Below are 20,681 nucleotides of genomic sequence, written 5' to 3' on the forward strand. Positions count from 1 at the left end.
CAGTTGGTCAATTTCCTACCAATCTCCAGATCTCTTCCAGCAAGAGGCAGGACCCTGTGATGGGCAGTTCCGTGGCAAGGGCTTGCTTTCTGCCCACAGTGTCAAGATGGCAGCTCCCAGGTCATGGAGTTCAAGGCCAGTCAGAATGTCCTGGCCTCCCTGGCCAGATATGGCCAGCAGTGAGACCCCCTGCCAGGGCAGTGCCATCATGTTCCCTGGGAACACGCTGTGTCCCCTCAGCCCTTCTCCACCCCAACATTTCCTCACCTTCAAACCAAGCCCATCATCAGAAATACCCCTCAACAAGATAAAAGTCTTGACCAACAAGAGTTGGTTGGGAGTCCACCAGTTCTGAGGTTCTTAAGCAATGTAACATGTTCAGTCCCATCTCCTATCATGAGAGTTAAGCCCTGATTATCTCTCTGGGATGGTCCACACCACAGTACCTGGAGTTGACAAGACCTTCAAAGGTGACCCAAGGAGGGGACAGGAGCCATAATCCCCCTCTCTCCAGACTTCTAGGTCTGGATGGAAAAATCCCAGGGGTCTCATCAGAGAGTGACTTCCAGAGTCCCCCAGTACCAGGGACATGACACCAAAAAGAGCCAGGACAACACAGCCCACCGGTGGGACTCCAGAGGGGACTGTCCAGGCGCCAAGGGAGCTGCAGGCATGGAGTTCCCATCCTGCATCCATGAGGAGGAGGCCCAAGCAGCAAGCATCTCCTTGCTGTTCTGAGTTTGCAGGGCTGAGGCTGGCTGGGGAAAGCAGGAGCATGGGAGAGGGCACACCAGGCAGGGTAGTCTGGACTCTCAAACACTCTTCTCTCCTTCGCTCTGTTCCTTGGTGGGAGGGGTCTTGTCTTGGCTGCCGTCCGGGGGTGCTGGCTTAGTGGCCGGGCTGGGGCTGCCGCTGGTAGATGGCAGGAGGTTGGCCGACTGGAGGACAGCTTCTGAGTGCTCCCGGGCCTTCATGCGCAAGGCTGCCACACTGGCTGTGCGGTTGCTCTGGCAGCCATAGGTGGGAAGGAAGGAGAGGCCCATGGGGTCTGGGACGCAGCAAGAGCACAGTGGGCCTCCTGGAGGAAGGAGGGAGAACAGATTTCATCATAGACCAAGCCTTGTCTCTTAAGGTTTAGTGAACAAAGGACTGGGGCTCAAAGGAACAAGACTGATTCCATCTGGCTCCAGATGCCAAAAGGAAAGCAGCCTGTGCTCAGGACCCCAGAACTGCACAACTCACACCATCCAGTTCATAGTTAAAAACATAACCAGAGCATTAGGGGGATGTGGTGATTGGTGGCTCCACCATCCATCAGCCACATGGTCTTTGATCACGAGCTTGGCTTCTCTGAGCTTTGGCTTCAATGTTTAAAATGAGAGCTGGGTGTTGGTGGATCATGCCTGTAATCATAGCTACTCAGGAGGCTGAAATCTGAGGATCACAGTTCAAGGTTAGCCTGGACAGAAAAGTCTGTAAGGTTCTTATCTCCAATTTTCCAGAAAAATAAAAAGTAGAGCTGTGGCTCAAGTGGTAGAGTGGCAGCCTTGAGCAAAAAAGCACAAAGACAGTTCCCAAGGCCCTGAGTGCCAGCCCAGGACTGGTACGAGAGAGACACAGAGAGACAGACAGACAGACAGACAGACAGAGACAGACAGAGATAAAGACAGACAGAGAGACAGGGAGACAGGGACAGAGACAGAGACAGAGAGAGACAGAGACAGAGAGAAAGAGAGACAGAGAGAACACTGACATCATAAGACTACGATATGGACCCAATGAAGTAACTCCACATTACTTTATGCCGGGAGTACCTGCAAGAATTTACTGAGGAGCCTGCAGGGATATTTTAAATGCCAGATGTCATGCAAGCTGCTTGCTCTGAGCCACTCCTGACTTAAATGTGAGAGCATATTGTATTGCTTTGAAGGGTGTCGTATCTTTGTGAAGTGAAATTTTGCAAAGTATCCATGTGCAGTATAAAATAAGAAATCTGGTACCACTCTAGCATTAGAAATACAGAGTGTTCTAAGTGTGTCCCTGTGTGTCCACCAGATACACAACCCATTAAAAAGAAATGTTAAAAGCCAGGCACCAGTGGTCCAAACTTGTAATCCTAACTATGCAGAAGGCTGAGATCTGAGGATCTTGGTTCAAAGCCAGCCTGGGCAGGAAAACCTGTAAGACCCTTATCTCCAGTTATCTACCAAAAATAAAGCTGGAAGTGGAGGTGTGGCTTTAGTTGTAGAGCACCAGCCTTGTCTTAAGGAAAAAAAGCCAAAGGAAAGTATGAAGCCCTGAGTTCAAGCTTCAGTACCGGTACAGAAAATGAAAGAGGGGGGGAGGGGAGAAGGAGGGAGAGTAAAGGGGAAGTGAGAGAGAGAGAGAGGAAGAAGATACTGAGATACTGAAGGTGGCAGATTGGGGCCAGTCAAGCAGAAAAGTCCTCAAGACTTAATAAACAGCAAAAAGGTGAGCTAGAAGTGTGAGGTGTGGCTTGAGTGGTAAGAGCATCAGCTGAGCAAGCAATCCAAGCAAAACTGAGGCCTCAAGTTCATACCCCATTTCCAGAAGAAAAAAAATGATTTTTAGATGGTAGCAAAGTTGTTGGGACATAGATTCTTACTGTCTAGTCTGGATCTAACCATTTCATGAAATGTCAATTAGCTATTGCTTACAGCCGCAGGAGAAAGAGGGATCGAGAGTCTCTGAAGCGATTGTTAGGTAAGTACTTAGACCAAGTCCAATCCTAGGTATAGACTTCTTACACAATTATTACTTCTTCTGGAGATACTGGCAAGTAGACATGGTGAGCTGCACTGGAATATCTAAAGGGAGTTATAATCTAGAGCTGAGGGCTGTGTCAAAAATAGGACCCCAAACCAGGCACTGGTAGCTCATTCCTATAATCCTGGCTAGTCAGGAGGTTAAGATCTAAGGATAGCAGTTTGAAGCCAGACCAGGCAAGAAAGTCTGTAAGACCCTTATCTCCAGCTAGCTACCAAAAAGCCAGAAGAGGAGCTGTGGCTCAAGTGGTTGAGTGCTGGCTTTGAGCACAAAAGCTCAGGGACAGCACCTATGCCTTAAATTCAAGCCTCAGGAATTACACAACTACAAAATAAATAAGTAAATAAATGAGTAAGTAAGTAAAGTAAGTTAGTAAATGATAGCAAAATGAGAGACAGAAAGGGGAACTGTTAGGGATAAAAAGTGGCAACATAACATGTAGCCAATAACATGTTCCATCAGAGCAGTTCTTGTTCCCATGATGCCTCATGTTCTAGCTCAAATGTTTCTTTCTACTCAAATGCTTCTTCTTCCCATATTGCCCTGGGTTCCTGGCAACCAACGAAAAAAGCCAGGGCTGCACATGCACAGGCCATCAGGCAAGCAGCACACAGCCAAGGGAGGAGATACGGGAGGAGCCCCATGCTATAATAATGGCCCTCCCAGAGGACACCATTGGACTCTGGGCCCCTCTCCAGATGGAGAGCTTCATTAGTTACTTTCACAGCTTTCTTTTCACTTTCAAATAAACTTACTCAGTTTACCTTAAACAGTTTTCTGCCTTTTAATTCTTTAATGGGAAGAGAAAATGAACCTTTGGAGAGCTAGTTCCCTGAGCCAATGTGGTTGGCTGGCTTCTAGCCTGGTGTGCACTAGGTCGGATCCCCAGTGGTAAATGTTCCATGGCTCCCAATGGCTTCATACTGACGTGGCCTCATACCAACAGCCTCATACCAACACACTTTGGGGAAGTGGAAAATTTTGCCAGAACTGGAGGTACAGCTTACAGAACATTAGCCTTGAACAAAAAACCCTGAGGTCAAGCCCCAGTACCAACACACACAGAGGGAGAGCAAAAGAGAAAGAGAGACAGGGAGGGGGGTTACAATGAATACAATAACTCAGAATCAAGTCTGTGGCAGGAAGGAGAATATGTATGTGTGGCCTGGTTCACAACTCACTTCCAATTCTAGTCAGATGGGAAACTGAAAACCAAAAGGACTCTGGAAAACACTGTAGTTAAGAATTGTGAGGGCCATGCACAGCAGGGAGCAACATTCCACTTTAAAAAGAAGGAATGCCATCCAAAGTGATAACACAAACCTCAAGGACATGCTAAATGAAATAGGCCCCAACATGACTCCACTCAGGAAGTATCTGGAATAGAGAAATTTAAAGGGAGAAGTCAAATGGTGAACTCAGAGCTGGGGTGAATTGGGCCTAGGGAGCTGTTGGTTAACAAATAGAGGATAGTAGGGGAAAAACAAAGGAGGGGGTAACAATGCTCAAAGTACTCATTACCTTATTCATGTAACTGTAACTCTCTGTACAGTATCTTTACAATAAAAAAATAAAAATTAAAAAACAAGTATAGTTTCAGTTTTACAAAACAAAAACAGCATTCTAGAGTGGTATCACAGTGTGATTAAAGTTGTCCCTCAGTATCCACAGGAAACTGGCTGCTGGAAGTCCCTGTGAGTACCAGAATCCAAGGATGGTTAAATCACCTAGACCATCATGGCGATACATATGCACAGAAGCTGCAATATTCTCTCTTATACTCCAAATCATGCTAGATGACATGCAATGCCTCAAATGAGACAAACACTAAACAAACATTTCTCATACTATATAGTTTAGGGAATCATGACAAGAAAAGTGATCTGTACATTTTTGGCACAGATGCTTTTTTCTCCAATTATTTTCTATCAGTTAATTGAATCTGAGGATGTGGCATTTACCTATGTAGAGGGCTGGAAGTATACTTAAAGTTATTGAAATATACACTTAAAAGTGGTTAAGGTGGCCGGGTGCCAGTGGCTCACGCCTGTAATCCTAGCTACTCAGGAGGCTAAGAACTGAGGATTGCAGTTCAAAGCCAGCCCAGGCAGCAAAATCCATGAGAATTTTATCTGGAGAAAACCAGAAGTGGTGCTGTATCTTTTTTGTTGTTGTTGTTTTTTGTTTTTGTTTTTGGTCAGTTGTGGGGCTTGAACTCTGGGCTTGGGCGCTGTCCCTGCGCTCTTCAGCTCAAGGCGAGCACTCTACCGCTTGAGCCACAGCTTGCTGTATCTTAAGCGGTAAAGTGCTCACCTTGAGCTGAAGAGCTTAGGGACAGTGTCCAGGCCCAGAGTTCAATCCCCATAGCAACAACAACAACAAAAAGTGATTAAGGTGGTAAAGTGAGACTGTTGAATTCCTCGTGGAACTCTGAATATTAATTGAAAGAGATATGGAATTACTAAGTGATAGGTTCTCACAGTGTTATAAAGTCCAAAACTAAGTGAAGCCACTCTAAATCTTTCTAAGCTTCCACATCCTCTACTTAATACACTTACCTTGGATGACATCTACAAAATATCCAATAGCAAATCTTACTTTCCTAACTCCATACAAACAAAAAGAGAGTTCAAGATCACATTTCACATCCTACTCCAGTGCCCACTGAGGAACCCAAGTTGTGCTGAGGGTACTGGAATCCGCCTGACACTAACTGAGAGCTGTATTTGCTCCTTGTCAAAGCCTTCCATTTGATCAGAAGGCAGAATACTTTGCCAAGAGAATTCTGAGGAGCAAGCCAAATACACATCCAAAACCTCAACTTTTAGTTGTTAGATTTCTAGACTTGGAATAAATAGCAGGAGTGGGTGGTTTGTTGGTGATGATGGTGTTTGTTGTTCCTCTTTTTGTCTTCAGTCAACAGTGTATAATCATGGCCCAAAAATTAAATTAGCTACAAAGGAAGTTAACTTAATATGTCATATAGCAATGAAAAGCCTAATGATTCACAGTAACCCACTGTAAAGGCAGCCATCGAGAACATAACACAGCTATGACAAAATTGTACAGTTAACCCATCCTGCTTATGCTTAGTTTCATAAAAAAAAATATATACACATTCCAAAAATCGAATGGTGCTTTGTTAGCAAGGTAAAAGTTAATGCACTCTAATTTAAGTGATAAAGTGAAAATGTTAGATTTGTTGAAAGGCAGCCTTGTCTTTAGTGGAAGTTGGGGAGCATTGTGGTAAAATATGAGTCAGGCATCTACAGTATAGTACTGTGCATCCTGAGTATTTGTGCTTTTTCCCTTAATGATGATCTCCTTGGCAACATGCGCCCACAGATACCAAGGGTTTATTTGATGCCATGAAAAGAAGACTAACAAAATATTCATTTCACATTTCCCACTTCCTTTATCACACATGTACATTGAGTGTTGTTGGTGTATTCAGCTTCAAAAGACAGGAGAAGGAACAGTAAGCCAGCACAGCCCCATGTTGGCAGATGTGTGAAGGTGTAAAATGAACATACTCAGGACTTAAGATTTCTGTTTCCCCCCAAATTCTCCTATAGACATTCTAACCCTATGGCAATGGTAAATAGAGGCAGGGAATCAGGAAAGCAAATAGAACACGAAGGTAGAGGCCCTGCGGATTAATCCCCTTGTGAAAGAGACACCAGAGGGTTGTCTTGTCTCTTCCACCATGCAGAAGCTCTCTACAAAACAAGAACTGAGCCCTCACCAGACACCAAATCTGCCAGATACTGAAACACTGGATTTCAAGAACTGTGAGAAAAAGATGGCTTGGTTATGAGCTTTTCCAAGTGGACTATTTTGTTACAGCAGCCCAAACAGAAGAAGAATACAGTTAACCACAGATAGAAGATAGATAGATAGATAGATAGATAGATAGATAGATAGATAGATAGATAGATAGATAGATAGATAGATAGATAGATAGATAGAATAGTATATCTTTATCACTTGAGATAGTTGTTCCCCCAGGTCTATGATTTGGTTCCAGGACCAAATGCATGGATGTTCAATCTTGTTATATAAAATGATATCATATTTGAATTTAACCTACTTAATCCTCCCACATACCTTAGGTCATCTCTAGATTTTTTCTAATACCTAATGCAATGTAAATAGCTTTTATGCTCTCATATCTAGGAGCAGTACAGATGAAATAGTTTTCAAACACCTTTGATTTGTGTTTAGTTGAATCTATGGATTCAGAACCCCTGGTTGCGGGGGGAAGGGGATTCTATGCACATAATAGTATATGAGCAAATGCAATCCATATGCCACATGATTTGTGGTACATAGGCATATGTAAGCTTTTATACATATAGTTTTTGAAGAATATTTTTAAATTTATCAAATTAGATCTTCTCATTTATAAACAAGTTCTGAAATAAATGTTCATTGGAGATACATATGTTTACAAATAGTCTAGTTAAAAACATAGTTACCAATACTGAAATACAGTGGTTGGTTGTAGGTGTTAATATTATGAAGGACTTCGTTTTTCTTGGCATTTCATAGTATTTTCTACATTTTTCCTAAGCTTCCCAGGTAGGAGTCTCATAAAAAGATGTCCTTCCTTTGGTCTGTGATTTCCTGTGTTCTGTGTGAGGGACTGGATGGGCATTCTTCCTTTGGACAAGAGATCCAATGATGCTGGTGAGGAGTCACACCAGTGTCCAGCAGGGCAGATGCCCAGAGGCAGATGGCTTCAGCATTGACACAGATACAGAACTGAAGATGCACTATCGCATAACTCAGGAGCCCTCTGTCCACCTCCTGCTTTGTGGGAATCAACAGGAATGTATCCCTTCACCTGAGAGCCAGCTCAACCCTCAGCCTAAGACACTCCTAAAAAGCCATAACGACTCCATCCCTTTGACCTAACCAACTCCTGCCATCACCAAAGACTATGCAAGAGCCATCTGGCCCTGAAATGTGGCCTGAGAATTGTTTTGTTTGGAAAACATACTACCTCCTGGACGCTAAATTAAAACACACAATTAGATTTCCATTAAGTTACAGCAAATTCTGCTGAATTGATCTAATCGGCCTCCATCCCTATATGACATCATGCTTTAAAGGCTTAGCTTGAACATAAATACTTAATGTAATAAATACAGTCTGAAATATTTGATCTCCTTGGCAGTTTAATTGATCTACTGCAGAGACTGACAGGAAAAATTAAGTTAGCTCTGTCTCGTCTCTGCCAATAGCACATTTTCATCATAAAGATCCGTGAGAGCTGAGGTGGGAGGCAGGCAGAGCCTTGGCACTGTTTTCTTGTTGACCATCCAGACTCAATGTAAGAGGTGAACAAGAAAATGAATGCATGGATTCGTGAGACATTTCACAATGAAAACTGTAGCTCTTTTTCTTTCATAATCAAATACATAAATCTGCATGTTGAGATGTGAGGATCACAGTTCAAAGCCAGATGGGGCAAGAAAATCCATGTGACTCTTATCTCCAATTAACTACCAAAAAAAAGTGGAACTGTGGATCAAAGAGGTAGAGCACTAGCCTTAAGCAAAAAATCTCAAGGACAGTGCCCAGCCCAGAGTTCAAGCCCCAAAACCAACAGAAAAGAAGGAAAGAGAGAAGGAAGGAAGGAAAGAGAGAAGGAAGGAAGGAAGGAAGGAAGGAAGGAAGGAAGGAAGGAAGAAAGAAAGGAAGGAAGGAAGGAAGGAAGGAAGGAAGGAAAAAGGAAGGGAGGGAGGGAGGGAGGGAGGGAGGGAGGGAGGAGACTGAGTTTATGAGTTTATGAGGACAGTTTAAGTGGTACTGTTAAGAGATACCCACAATATTCAAGTTTGTTGTTTTTTTTTTTTAAGTGACTGTGTTCATGATAACCAAATGTGCTGCAAGGGCAAATTCAAACCTGAACACATAGCATTTTACCATGGGCCCCTTTGAAGTGCTTGGCTCAGATCCTGATAGACTGCTGTTTTGCTTTTTTAACCATGAGTTATGATCAATTCCCTAGTCGCACTCCCACATCCCTGATCCCATAACTAAAGTGTTCCATTTTGGTCCAAAGTAAACATTTAGTGAATATTTGAGGGGGACAGAAATCTGTCCTTTCAAACTAAATTGGCATATATTTTAGTATCTCAATGTCCCATGAATAGAGAAACTGTAAAGTTATCCAAATAAAGTTACCCAAACGGATTAATGCCAAAATCAGCAGCTTATTACATTTTACAGATTCTTTTGGTGAAAACTCTAAAGTTGGCCCCTTGCCTTAATTCCAACTCAACTACCGCATGTAAGTTCCCTATCTCCTCTGCAAACTCTCACCAACCACTCAGACCAGAGCTGTGGGCTGTGACAAAGTCCCAGGGTCACTTCAACTGCTCCATTTCACCTTGAATGTCTCTGCAAGGTCAAGCAGATCCCATGGGCACTAGCATAGGCTGTTTTTTCCCCTGCCTCCCGCTGCCTCTGGCACTGGCTCAAAGCCTTCTGCTCAGCTCCTTGCACTCTGGGGTCCCATTGATCAACAGGAAGTGCAGGTCCGTCAGCACCCAAAGGAAATGACTTCCGGAAAATTAGCTGCAGGGTTCTGTTTTAAGCCAGAGGATGACAGCGGGTGCCTTTCCAAGGACTGGAATCAATACAGGGAGCTGAGAGGTACCTACCTGGGCCCTCAGCTAGACATGCTCCATGACCTTGGAAAGCCCCATCTCTCCAGTAGGTCTCAGTTTTCCCCCACTGCAGCCTAGAGAGATGTTTTTCCAAGGTGTAAGACAGGACCATGTCTTGTCCCCTGGAGTCCTTGCTCCACACATACCTTGTGCAAGACTGTCTTTCCTTCCTCGAGCACCGTGTCACAAATCCACCAAAACACCAGGGGTCTTAGTCACTACAACCTGGTGGCTGGGAGCCCTCATCCCTTGGCAAGAAAATGCATGCAGGATGCAGTCCTCAGTCACAGACATCCAAGCGCAAACCCTAAACATCCTCTCAGCCTTACTCCCTTGACACTAGCAACAACCACAGCCCACGTACACAGAACCATCGCTCAACAAGAGGATGAACCATGCCAGTCTTACGCCTTGCATGTGCTTTCTGAGTATGGGGTCCATACTCACTGGCATTCCCTGAGCTTCCTTCAAGACTTCCTCATCCCATGCAGAGGGACTTCCTCCCTCTGCGCGCCTCACATGGGCATGCTCTTCTTTGTCTCTGTGGGAGCCCATGACTTTTCTCCCCCAGAATTCCCAGCTGACCTGCCTGCCTCTCTCCCAAGCCACAGACCTCCTTCCTTCCTTCCTTCCTTCCTTCCTTCCTTCCTTCCTTCCTTCCTTCCTTTCTTTCTTTCTTTCCTTCCTAGCTTCCTTCCTTCCCTCCCTCCTTCCCTTCCTCTCTCCCCCCTTCCTCCCTCCCTCCTTTCCTTCCTCTCTCCCCCCCCTCTCTTTCTTTTGTGGTGGCTCTGAACCATGATCCTCAGATCTCCATCTCCTGAGTAGCTAGGTACAGGTATGAGCCACCAGTGCCCAACTATGGCATCCACTTTAATCACTACAACTCATCAGAGATGACAGTCTGCCTATTCTAGGTGTAACTGCACAGTTTGAGAACCTCAGCTTTTTGACGCATGGAACCCAACTGCCACCCAATCCTACCCCAAATTGACTGTGGTAAAATCACTATGGAGAAAGAGAAAGAAGAGTTTCAGACTAGCTCCCATCTGGCTGCAACCCTCTAGGAGACCCCAAGCAAAATCAGCAGAAGAATTGTCTAGCAGAGCCCAGCTAGTCCTTAGGACCAGGAGAAAATAAGAGTTGATGTTTTATTGCACAATCAGCCTCTTGTATGCATAGGTTCCCATTTTTGGATTTAACCAGCCAGAGAAGGAATACATATGAGAAAAACTACTTCTGTGTAAAACATGCACAGGCTTTTTAAAAAAAATCCTAAACAACAAGTATAACAATTGCTTATCTAACATTTATATTGTATCAGTTACCTGGACAGGGTGTAAAGGAGAAGGTGTGTATGTTCTATGCAAATATTATGCAAATTTATTATAAAGATTTGAGCACCTACAAACTTCGGTATCTGTGGAAGCCACTGCAATCCCCTGGATCCCAAAGGACAACTGATATTTATGGCAATCACAGTTCAATAAAATGTAGTCTGGAGATGATAAAAAAAGAAAAATCACTGACCAGTTTCACAATCATAAATGCCAAAACGTTAAAGAAAATATTAGCAAACCAAATCCAGCCATCTATTAAAAAGATAACATGTCACTTTTAATTTGGGCTTATTTCAGGAATGTGCAGTTGGTTTAACATTGAGGAAATCAATCAAAATAATTCATCATCTTAATATATTGAGAAAGAAATATCATGCAATCATCTCCACAGTGGCAGGAAACGTACTTGGTGAAATTCAACATGCATTCATCTTTATGACTTTTTAAAATAATAAAACTAGGACAAGAAGAAAGTCTGTCTGTTTGATGAAGTAAAGACTCTGTGCAACCATGAGACTTTGAAAGCATCTCCAGGGGATCAAGAATAAAGCAAGGACAGGTGGCGTCGGTGGCGTGCACTGAAGACAGTGCATTCTGCGAAATGCCCACGACAGCAATGACAAAATGGCCATCAACTAGAGAGACAGAGAATAGATTTGTGGTTTCTTAAGGCCGGGAAGCTTGGGGGAAATGGCTGTCCACCCATGGGTAGCAGACAATGAAAATGCTCTAAAATGATGCAATGATTACAGTACAACTCATCAAACCAGCTAAAAATCACTGACTTGAAGCTGGGCACCAGGGCTCACTCCTGTGATCCTAACTGCTCAGGAGACTAGATGTGAGGATTGTAATTCAAAAGCCAGCCTGGGCAGAAAAGTCCATGAGATTCTTATCTCCAATTAACCACCAAAAACGCAGACATGGAGGTGTGACTAAAGAAAGTGGTAGAGCTCAGTCTTGAGTAGAAAAACCTAAGGAACAGTGCTCAGACCCTGAGTTGAAACCCAGTATTGACATCCATAAAATAATCATTAAATTCTGTACCTTAGTGGACAAACTGAGCAGTTAAGCATATCTTAATAAAACATTTTTTAAATTAAAATAAAACGAGGATATCTATTTTTGTCACACCTAAGATTACTTGGGAATCAGAAAGAGGAAGATGCCCTGAGCCCAGGAACTGAAGGGCAGTTTGGGCAACCATAGTACAACTTCGAAATCTGAAATAAATAAATAAGTCAGCATACATAAATGTATATGTGCATATATGTATATGTACATATATATAGCTATTCAGGAGTACATGTACATACATTGCATACACATGTATTTACATGAATATATGTATGCATATGTGCATATACACACATATATACACATATACTCCTCAGTAGCAAGAATTACAACCACAAGTGCTCGGCTCAGAATGCCGACCTCTATGGGAAAGTCATCTCACCATAAAAGTTAGCAGGGTAGTCTCTCTTTTCTGCCATGTAAGGACATGGGAAGTGGGCACTGTAAGCCAGGAAGAGATCCCTCACTAGGAATCGAATCAGTCACAAATTTGATCTCAGAATCCCTGACCTCCAAACACCATTAGTTTAGACTGAGCTCCTGCACTGGGCCCAACATGTCAAATCAATATGGAGTCATTTGTGCCACCAAGCCCAAACTAAGTTGTTCATCTGACCTTGCAAGAAATCAGAAGAAAGAAAAGAGATAAAAGTCCAGTCCATGAACAGGCCAGTTTTAATTCACACACCCACAAAGAGACAGAGCCCACAGAAGCCTAGTCTCAGAGTAGCCATAGTAGGCAGGGCCCCTAGCCTCCTGAGAAGCTTGGAATGGTACTGGCAAGGACATGCCTTTTTAGATTCACAGAATAAAGGAAAATTGAAGATGAAAGAAAGGAAGCTTTTGTAGGCTCTGAGGAGAAAGTGGCCACTTCTGAGTCTGAGCCTTTATGGGCAAAGGTTTTATGACAGTCAAAACACATGTTACTGTGATGCTAGGCACTGGGCGCCAGTGGCTCACGCCTATAATCCTAGTTAATCAGGAGGCTGAGATCTGAGGATCAGGATTCAATACAGTATCTTTTCCATCTCAAAAGCTGGCACTGTGGCCTGTCTTGGAAGTTAAGGCAGGAAGTGGAGACTCCCTCGGTTTGGGTCACACTAAGGAGACTTGTCGTTGGGATGGACATGCTGGACTCTCTCTCAGCACGGACCATGCTTTTCCTTTCTCACACATGCAATGCAGAGTCAGGGCTGCTACTACAGTCACTGGCAACTACTGAATGCCCCAGGGGTGAGAGGAGGTGAAAGAGCATTATCTAATAGCCTCTCCTTCTGTCTTTACAACCAACCGGCCAGGCCAGGCCGGTGAGGCCTGGATGCCAGCTCTAGCCCATCTGTGCCCAGACTCCTCCCAGCTGGATCAGCTGGACCCCTCCCACCTCTCCTGCAGCAGGTATAGAGAGGTAGAAGTAGGCATCAGGTCAGACTGCATTGTTCTGCTGGGTTTCTCTGGCCTCAGGCCTGACTCAGCATCAAGACCTGACTGCCCCCATCAGGCAGTTTGGGCCAGTGGGCTGTTTCCTTCTGTTTGGGGAAGGTCAGATATCATGTCCCTCCCAGAAGGCTGAGCAGTCCAGGGCAGTAGAGCTGCTGGGACTCTCCCAGCACACGTAGACAGGGAGTTATAAACACTCTCTGTAAGCTGGTCATCTGCGGCTCACGCTTGTAATCCCAACTGCTTAGGTGGCTGAGATCTGAGGATGGTGGTTCAAAGCCAGCCCAGCAGGAAAGTCTATGATACTCTTATCTCCACTAAAACCTATCTCAAAAAGGCCAGAAGTGGAGCTGTGGCTCACATGGTAGGTGCTAGCAGCTGTTATTCTTCTCCACATCACATCCAGCTCTGACAATCACAGGTTAGAGGCATCAGGCTTAGTGGTCCAGGGAGCATACCTCCTCTACTCCCTGCAGCAATCCGACCCCCATCTGTACCTGCCGAGCATGTAGTCAGCACTTCCCCCAGAACAAACCCTGGAACAAACTCTCTGGACATGAATAACTTGCGCATTAATGAATTGTGATCACAGTGCAGGACAATTCTTAAGGTTGCTTCTCTGAATATCCATCCTAGTGCAAACCTTCCCTGCATAGGCTGGGTCCTGCTGCTTTCTTATCTGAGGTTTTCCAAAGACTATGCACTCATAAAATATGCTATTGTGCAGCTGTGCATGCCTGTAATCCTAGCTACTCGGGAGGCTGAGAACTGAGGATCAAGGCTCAAAGCCAGCCTGGGCAGATAAGTTTGTGAGGCTCTCTTCTCCACTTAACCAGCAAAGAGCCAGAAGTGGAGGTGTGACTCAAATGGTTTGTGCCAAAAAGCCAAACAAGAGCACCAGACCCTGGGTTCAAGCCCCAATACTACCACTAATAATGACAATAATAATAATAATCTACAAACAAAAGTTAATAACTCCTGCTACTGTCAGCCCTGCCAGCCTGCCTAGCAGGGCAATACCTCTCCAGCCATAGCAGATGCAAAGAACATCCTGTGAGCTAGGTGCTAGTGCTCACATCTGTAATCCTAGCTATTCAGGAGCCTAAGATCTGAGGACCACAGTTCAAAGTCAGCCCAAGTAGGAAAGTCTGTGAGTTTCTTATCTCCAATTAACCACCAGAATACCGGAAGTGGAGTTGTGGCTCAGGTGGTAGCATGTTATCCTTGAGGAAAGAGCTCAGGAACTGAGCCCAGTCCCTGAATTTAAGTCCCATGACTGACAAGAAGAAGAAAAAGAAGAAGGAAAATAAGTGGAGAAAGAGGAGAAGAAAGAGGAGGAGGAGGAGAAGGAGGAGGAGGAGGAGGAGGAAGAGGAGAAGAAAGAGGAGAAGGAGGAGGAGGTGGTGGTGGTGGTGATGATCATCCTGTGAAAACCTGAAGCAGCCATGGCTAGGTACTTCTGCAAGGCACAGAAGAAGTAGGAGGGAAAAAAAACCTTAGCATTGTGAAAATATGAATCATGGGACTTACAGAAAGGATGAATTTCCAAAGCAATAAAGCTTGGGGAGAAGGGGAAAGTCTAAGAGTACCTGATACTTCCATGGGCTTTCAGAAGGTAATGAGACCTGAGCTCTGGCACAGGAGTACATGTGGAGGACTCTGATGAACGGTAATAGTACCAAAAGTGCTATCCATATACCAAGGGCCTCAAACGTCCTCACTCATGCTCCCCTTGGCCTATGTCTTACAAAATCAGCCCAGCAGGGGCAGGCTGCCCATTTGTCAGATGAGCAACTAGAGGCAAAGAGTATCAGTAATGGCATAATTTGAGAATAGGCAAACCAGAGTTCACCCAGGTAGACCCCTCCACAGCCCTTGGTTTGGGACTCTGTGATTGCCAGCTGCCTGCTTTTCAATGATCTGCTCTGTCTGGCCTGAGCTATCTAGCTGCCTTAATCCAGGCTGGGGGTAGCCCAGTGCTGGCCAAGCACCTGCTTGATGAGCCAGGACTCTGGTCTCACACCTGCTTCTCATGATTGCCCAACCACAGGGGACTGCACACACGGGCCGCTCATCCACCAAAAGCGGCCACTGCTCACTTTCTGTTTACTCCCTGCCTCCCATTACCTGAGCCCTGCAACTAGCATACATAGATATGTCTTTTCATGCATAGATATGAACAAGCCTTTCTGCATTCTCAAACACTGAGCCTCTTGCACAAGCATCCCCAAACCTCCAGCCCCACAGCTGCCTCTCAGCCACCCTGACCAAATCCAGAAGCCTGGTTGGCACAGAGCAGCAGCCTCAGAATAGAAAGATGGTGATGTGGAAAAAGGGGCGGGGGGCAGGGGAACTGACTCTGATCTAAACAACCACAGACCTCTTTTCTTTCTTTTGTTGTTGGTTATGGGGCTTGAACTCAGGGCCTAGGCATTGTCTCTGAGCTCTGTTTGTTCATGGCAAGCTCTCTATCACTTTGAGCCCCAGCACCACTTCTAGTCTTCTAGTCGTTAATTGAAGATAAGGGTCTCAGGGACTTTCCTGCCCTGGCTGGCTTTGAACTGTGATCCTCATCCTCCTGAATAACTAAGATTACAGGCATGAGCCATGGGCACCTGGCTCATAAAGCATCTTTTAAGAACATCAGTACTGGGGCTGGGAAGGTGGCTCAGTGGTAGAGTGCTTGCCTTGCATGCATGAGGCCCTGGGTTCAATTCCTCAGCATCACATAAACAGAAAAAGCCAGAAGTGGTGCTATAGCTCAAGTGATAGAGCGCTTGCCTTGAGCAGAAGAGCTAAGGGACAGTGCCCAGGCCCAGAGTTCAAGCCCCATAACCAACAAAAAATAAAATAAAAGAGCATCAGAACTTTAAGATACTCAGCATATTTAACAAGCCCCAAGCCACATACAAATGCTCCATGCTTATCAAGAGCTTTGCACCCACCAAAACAATGCCTAAGAGAAACATTGCCCAAGAAGAAATGTACTCATTACCTGACTTATGTACCTGTAACACCTCTGTACATCATCTTTATAAAAGCCATAGAAAATTTAACATTAAAAATGCCTAGAATTTATAAGATTATTTCTTTATTGCTTTGTATGTCACTCCCCCACAGTATAACCCCTGCTTTCACTGTGTTTGATGTCGGTATAATTTGTGGAGGGGAAAAACAATTCGTTTAAATAGGGATACAGGTGGACCCATTGCAACAATGAGATGTACAAGTCGTTATGTCAAAAACAAACTTTACAACTTTCGTGTGGGGCGGGAAGGGCGTGGAGGACTGGGGGAGGCGGGAGGAGGATGGGAAGGGATGGCAAGGGGAAACAAAGGAGGAGGCTACAATGCTTGATAAGAAATGTACCCATGTAATTGTAACTCCTCTGTATAGTATTTTCACAATATAAATAAATAAATATGCCTAGAACCAAAGACTGTACCCACCCACCCCCAGCCTTGCCCTGGGATCTCCAGTAGGGCACTGTATGGGCACTTCAAACCCCAGAACTCCAATGGGACTGCTCCATGTGTTTGCAGGAGGACAGATACTGTCTCATGGCGTTGGGAGCCCTGCATTTGTGAACCCCCCCCCCGCCTCAGCTAGGGGCAGGGTGCAGTATAAGTGGTCTTGGCTGCGATCTTGTGCCACTGAGCCTACAGTCTTGTCCAGGGCTGGGACTGAAAGGGGCTATGTGATGGCAGGAGGACCACGGGCCTTGAATCTGGGAGATAAGATTAGCTCAGATTCATTTCTTGAGTCCATTCTGGAGAGGAGGGTTGGGGGTCTCTGAGCTGGGAGGGGCCACAGAGTTCCCTCAACATGAGTCCCGGTCTCTAGAGCTCCTGCCTAATTAAGTCCAGACCCCCTCCCCAATAGAGACTCAGAGAAGCAGGGTAGATGTCAAGGTCCCATTGTGTTTCTCTTTCCAGCAGGTAGGTGCTCACTCAGAGGAAGGGCTCAATGAGTAAAGTCTTCTATAAAGAGCTCCCTAGGGTGCTGAGAACAGCAATCTGCCTTGGCAGTAAGGTCTCATCTCCTCATGTTCCTGCCCCAAGACTCAGCTTCTCACCAGTGAAAAAATCTAGACAAGGGTTTCAAGTGCCATACCCCTCCCAGCCAGCTGGAGGCAGTCCTCACCCCTCATTGGCCAGCAGCCCCAGAAGCAGCCTTAGAGAAGGACAGCTTGAGGGAGCCAGCTGCTCTGCCAGGCATCTGCAGGTGTGGGAAGGGCCTGGGAGGCTAGATGGTAGCTCAGAGCTCTTGGGGAGGGGGAGAGACTAGGCTATAGCCTAGAAAACTAGGCCCACTCCTCTTCTTAACCCAGATGAGGCATTCACTTTATTTCAGCAGCTTGGGGAAACGGGAGAGGAGAGGGCAAGATGGGCCGGCAAAGAGTCAGGAACTTGCCCTGGCATCAAACCATTGAACAAATTTCTCCCCGGACAATTTAGCATTGTGGGGGGTGGGCACATGCACAGAGGCAAACTTGAAGCACCTTGTCTGTATCCTGGGGCAGTGTTTCTCACACGCAGCTCCAGGGCTGCAGAGCCCGTATGGGTTAGACAGGGGCTGAGGGGAGCAGCCAAATCAGACACAGCTCCAGGGATTTCAGACTTAGAACAACATCTGACTTCCAGAAGAGCCACACACCGTGATCTCCATCCCATGCATCCAGAATGCCAAGGTGCCCAGCCCACATCAGCTATGCTCAGCCAGCCCAGCTCCACAAATAGCTGCCAGACTGCTGCCCCTCACTCACAGGATGCTGGGTCACCTTGACAGGAACTAACCCATGAGCACTCCTGATGGATTGCTCATTTCCCTGCATTTCCAACATGGCTTAGCTTGCTGGAGAGGTGGAAAACGGCAAGTGTTCAGTGGGGTGGATGAGAGGGAACCACAGAGGGAGAGAGTGAGGGTAGGTGAGGGGCCACGGAGGGAGAGAAGGTGCCTGGGGGCGGGGCTACAGAGGCAGTCAGCCAGACTAGGGGAGGAGACCACAGAGGGACAGAGGCTGGGGGCGGGGCCAGAAGAACAGAGCTTGAAGATGAACCCAGAGAGAGGAACTTTGCCCAGGGTCTGAGAAGGCCTGTGTGCAAGAACTCAGAACACAAAATGAATTGTGCAAATTCCCAAAGGTAGGCCACTGGTCACTGGTTGGCATTATTATGTCTAACACAAAAGATTTGCAGGCACCTTTTTCTTTTTTTTTTCTTTTTTCTTTTTGTTTTTGGTGCTGGTCTGGGGCTTGAACTTAGGGCCTGGCCATTGTCTCTGAGCTTCTTTTGCTCAAGGTTGGTGTTCTACCATTTGAGCCACAGTTCCACTTCCAGCTTTTGGGGGTAGGTTAGATAAGGGTCTCATGGACTTTCTTTCACAGGCTGGCTTCAAATCTTGATCCTCAGATCTCAGCCTCCTGAGCAACCGGTGCACAGCTTATCATTTAAAAGATGAGATTCTTTTTGCTTTTTCCTTTTTTTGTGGGGGGGGGTCCAGTCGCGGGGCCTGAACTCTGGGCCTGGGCGCTGTCCCTCAGCTCTTCAGTTCAAGGCTAGCGCTCTACCACTTAAGCCACAGCGCCACTTCCGGCATTTTTCTTTTTGCTTCTGTGGTGCTGAGGAATCCAACCCAGGGCCTCATACATGCAAGGCAAGTGCTCTACCACTGAGCCACCTTCCCAGCCCTAAAAGATGAGATTCTTATGGACCGACTGATTGGGACCCCAAATTCTAAGTTGAAATTCTCACACCCAAGGGCATGGTGTTAGGTGGAATTTTGGAAAGATCTGGAGCCTGAAGGGTGAGCCCTCCCAATGGGATTTGCCCTTTTGGAGGCAACCTGCCACCAGAGCACTTGCTTGCTCCCCTGTGTGAGACACGGGAGGACTCCATAGGCTCAGCAGAAGCTGAGCTTCAGAGCTCAGCCAGGACTTTCTGGCTTCAGAGCTATGGGAAACAGATGTATGCTTATATTCATGGCCCAGTCTTTTGCATTTTGTTATTGGAGCCCCAAGACAGGAATATTTCAAATAAAAATGCAGATTTCCAGCTTCTAAAAATTCCGAAATCCCCATCTCTATTACTGCCAAGTCCAAACCTGCCTGAGGGACCTTGTACATTGCTCCATGCATTACTATTTCTGATAATAAAGAAATATGCCTTTCACCTACACTTCCCTCAAATACCATGAACAAATAGAGCTCAAGCGCCCCGGGCTTCCAAAACATCAAGCAAGAGTTCAAAGCCATCCCAAGCATGGGCTGATATTCCTTGTGACTCTTGTCTCAAATTAACCACCAAAAATCCAAAGGAGAACTGTGGCTCAAGAAGAAGAGGTCCACTTTGAGCAAAAAAAATTAAGGGGTCCTAAGTTCAAGCCCTCCCAAAAAAGCACAAAATGAAAAAAGAAAGAAAATGAAAATGAAAAAATATTTGTAGAGGGGAAGGAAGTGTATACATTCATTTTTTCTTTTGGTTTGCCTGGCTCTGCAAAGATTCCAGCATGTCGCCAGTCTCAGTAGTCCTGGCCACCTCAAACTTTTCTCCAACCCAACCTGATGACACTCAGGAAGGGTGTCTAATGGGGACACTAACAGGTGGCCCTGGGTCCTGCAGCAAAACAATAAAAGGAAAATCCATTTCCAATGAGGCGAGCAGCCCAGCCAAAGGGGTTTATAGGAGGAGCAGAGGTAAGAAGAGAAGAAGGAGAGTTGCACAGAATCCTGTACTGAGGGTTCCCCCACCAGACTTGGCTTCTATTCTGGCAAGATTATGATTTCCTACAGATATGAGAGGTTCAAGTCCCAATTTTGTCTCCCTCTCACTTCCTGTCCTTGACTTCTCCAGCCCTCGCTGCCCTGAACCTTCTCACCTCTCGCCTTCGGCCACTGCAAGGGCCCACAGGGCCTCATCTGGCTTACAAGAGATGACCCAAGGACCAGAGAGGGGAAGATGTGTGGATCCCCTCTTACTATTTATGAAGCTAGAGGGAGCCAAGCAGAACACACTTATTAAAGGAATGGCTACACTTAGGTCAGCTGCTGGCTCTCACTGGAGTAGACAGCATTGGACAGACAGATGGACAGACAGACAGATGCATGGATGGATGGATGGATATGAGACTGCTTCTTTGTCAAGACCAGATCTTTGGATGATGCTTAGATATGATTGGTAATCTCCTTTCTGGGGCCCTTTTCTCATTAGCTACCAAATCCAATTGTATACGTTGTTTATCTCTTATTTAAATATATCTCTTATTTGAAATGACCAAGAACAGAAATGTTTCAGATTTTCTCAGACTTTGGAGTATTTGCTTATATGTAATAAGATACAATGGGAATAAAAGTCAAGGCTAACTACAA

The 20,681-nt window shown here is 45.6% G+C and overlaps 1 protein-coding gene across 1 annotated transcript in view; it reads right to left on the minus strand.

Moving 5' to 3' along the window:
• Window positions 1-812: 812 nt before the first annotated feature.
• Window positions 813-20,681, minus strand: part of Drgx (dorsal root ganglia homeobox) — a 32,273-nt gene continuing 12,404 nt past the window's right edge. Inside the window, exon 6 of the mRNA XM_013033728.1 lies at window positions 813-1,078. Within this exon, the coding sequence (XP_012889182.1) occupies window positions 813-1,078 (266 nt within the window). The remainder of the gene's footprint in view (window positions 1,079-20,681) is intronic.

The sequence above is a fragment of the Dipodomys ordii genome, unplaced genomic scaffold (assembly GCF_000151885.1).
Source record: "Dipodomys ordii isolate 6190 unplaced genomic scaffold, Dord_2.0 Scaffold176, whole genome shotgun sequence".
Classification (NCBI taxonomy): Eukaryota; Metazoa; Chordata; class Mammalia; order Rodentia; family Heteromyidae; genus Dipodomys; species Dipodomys ordii.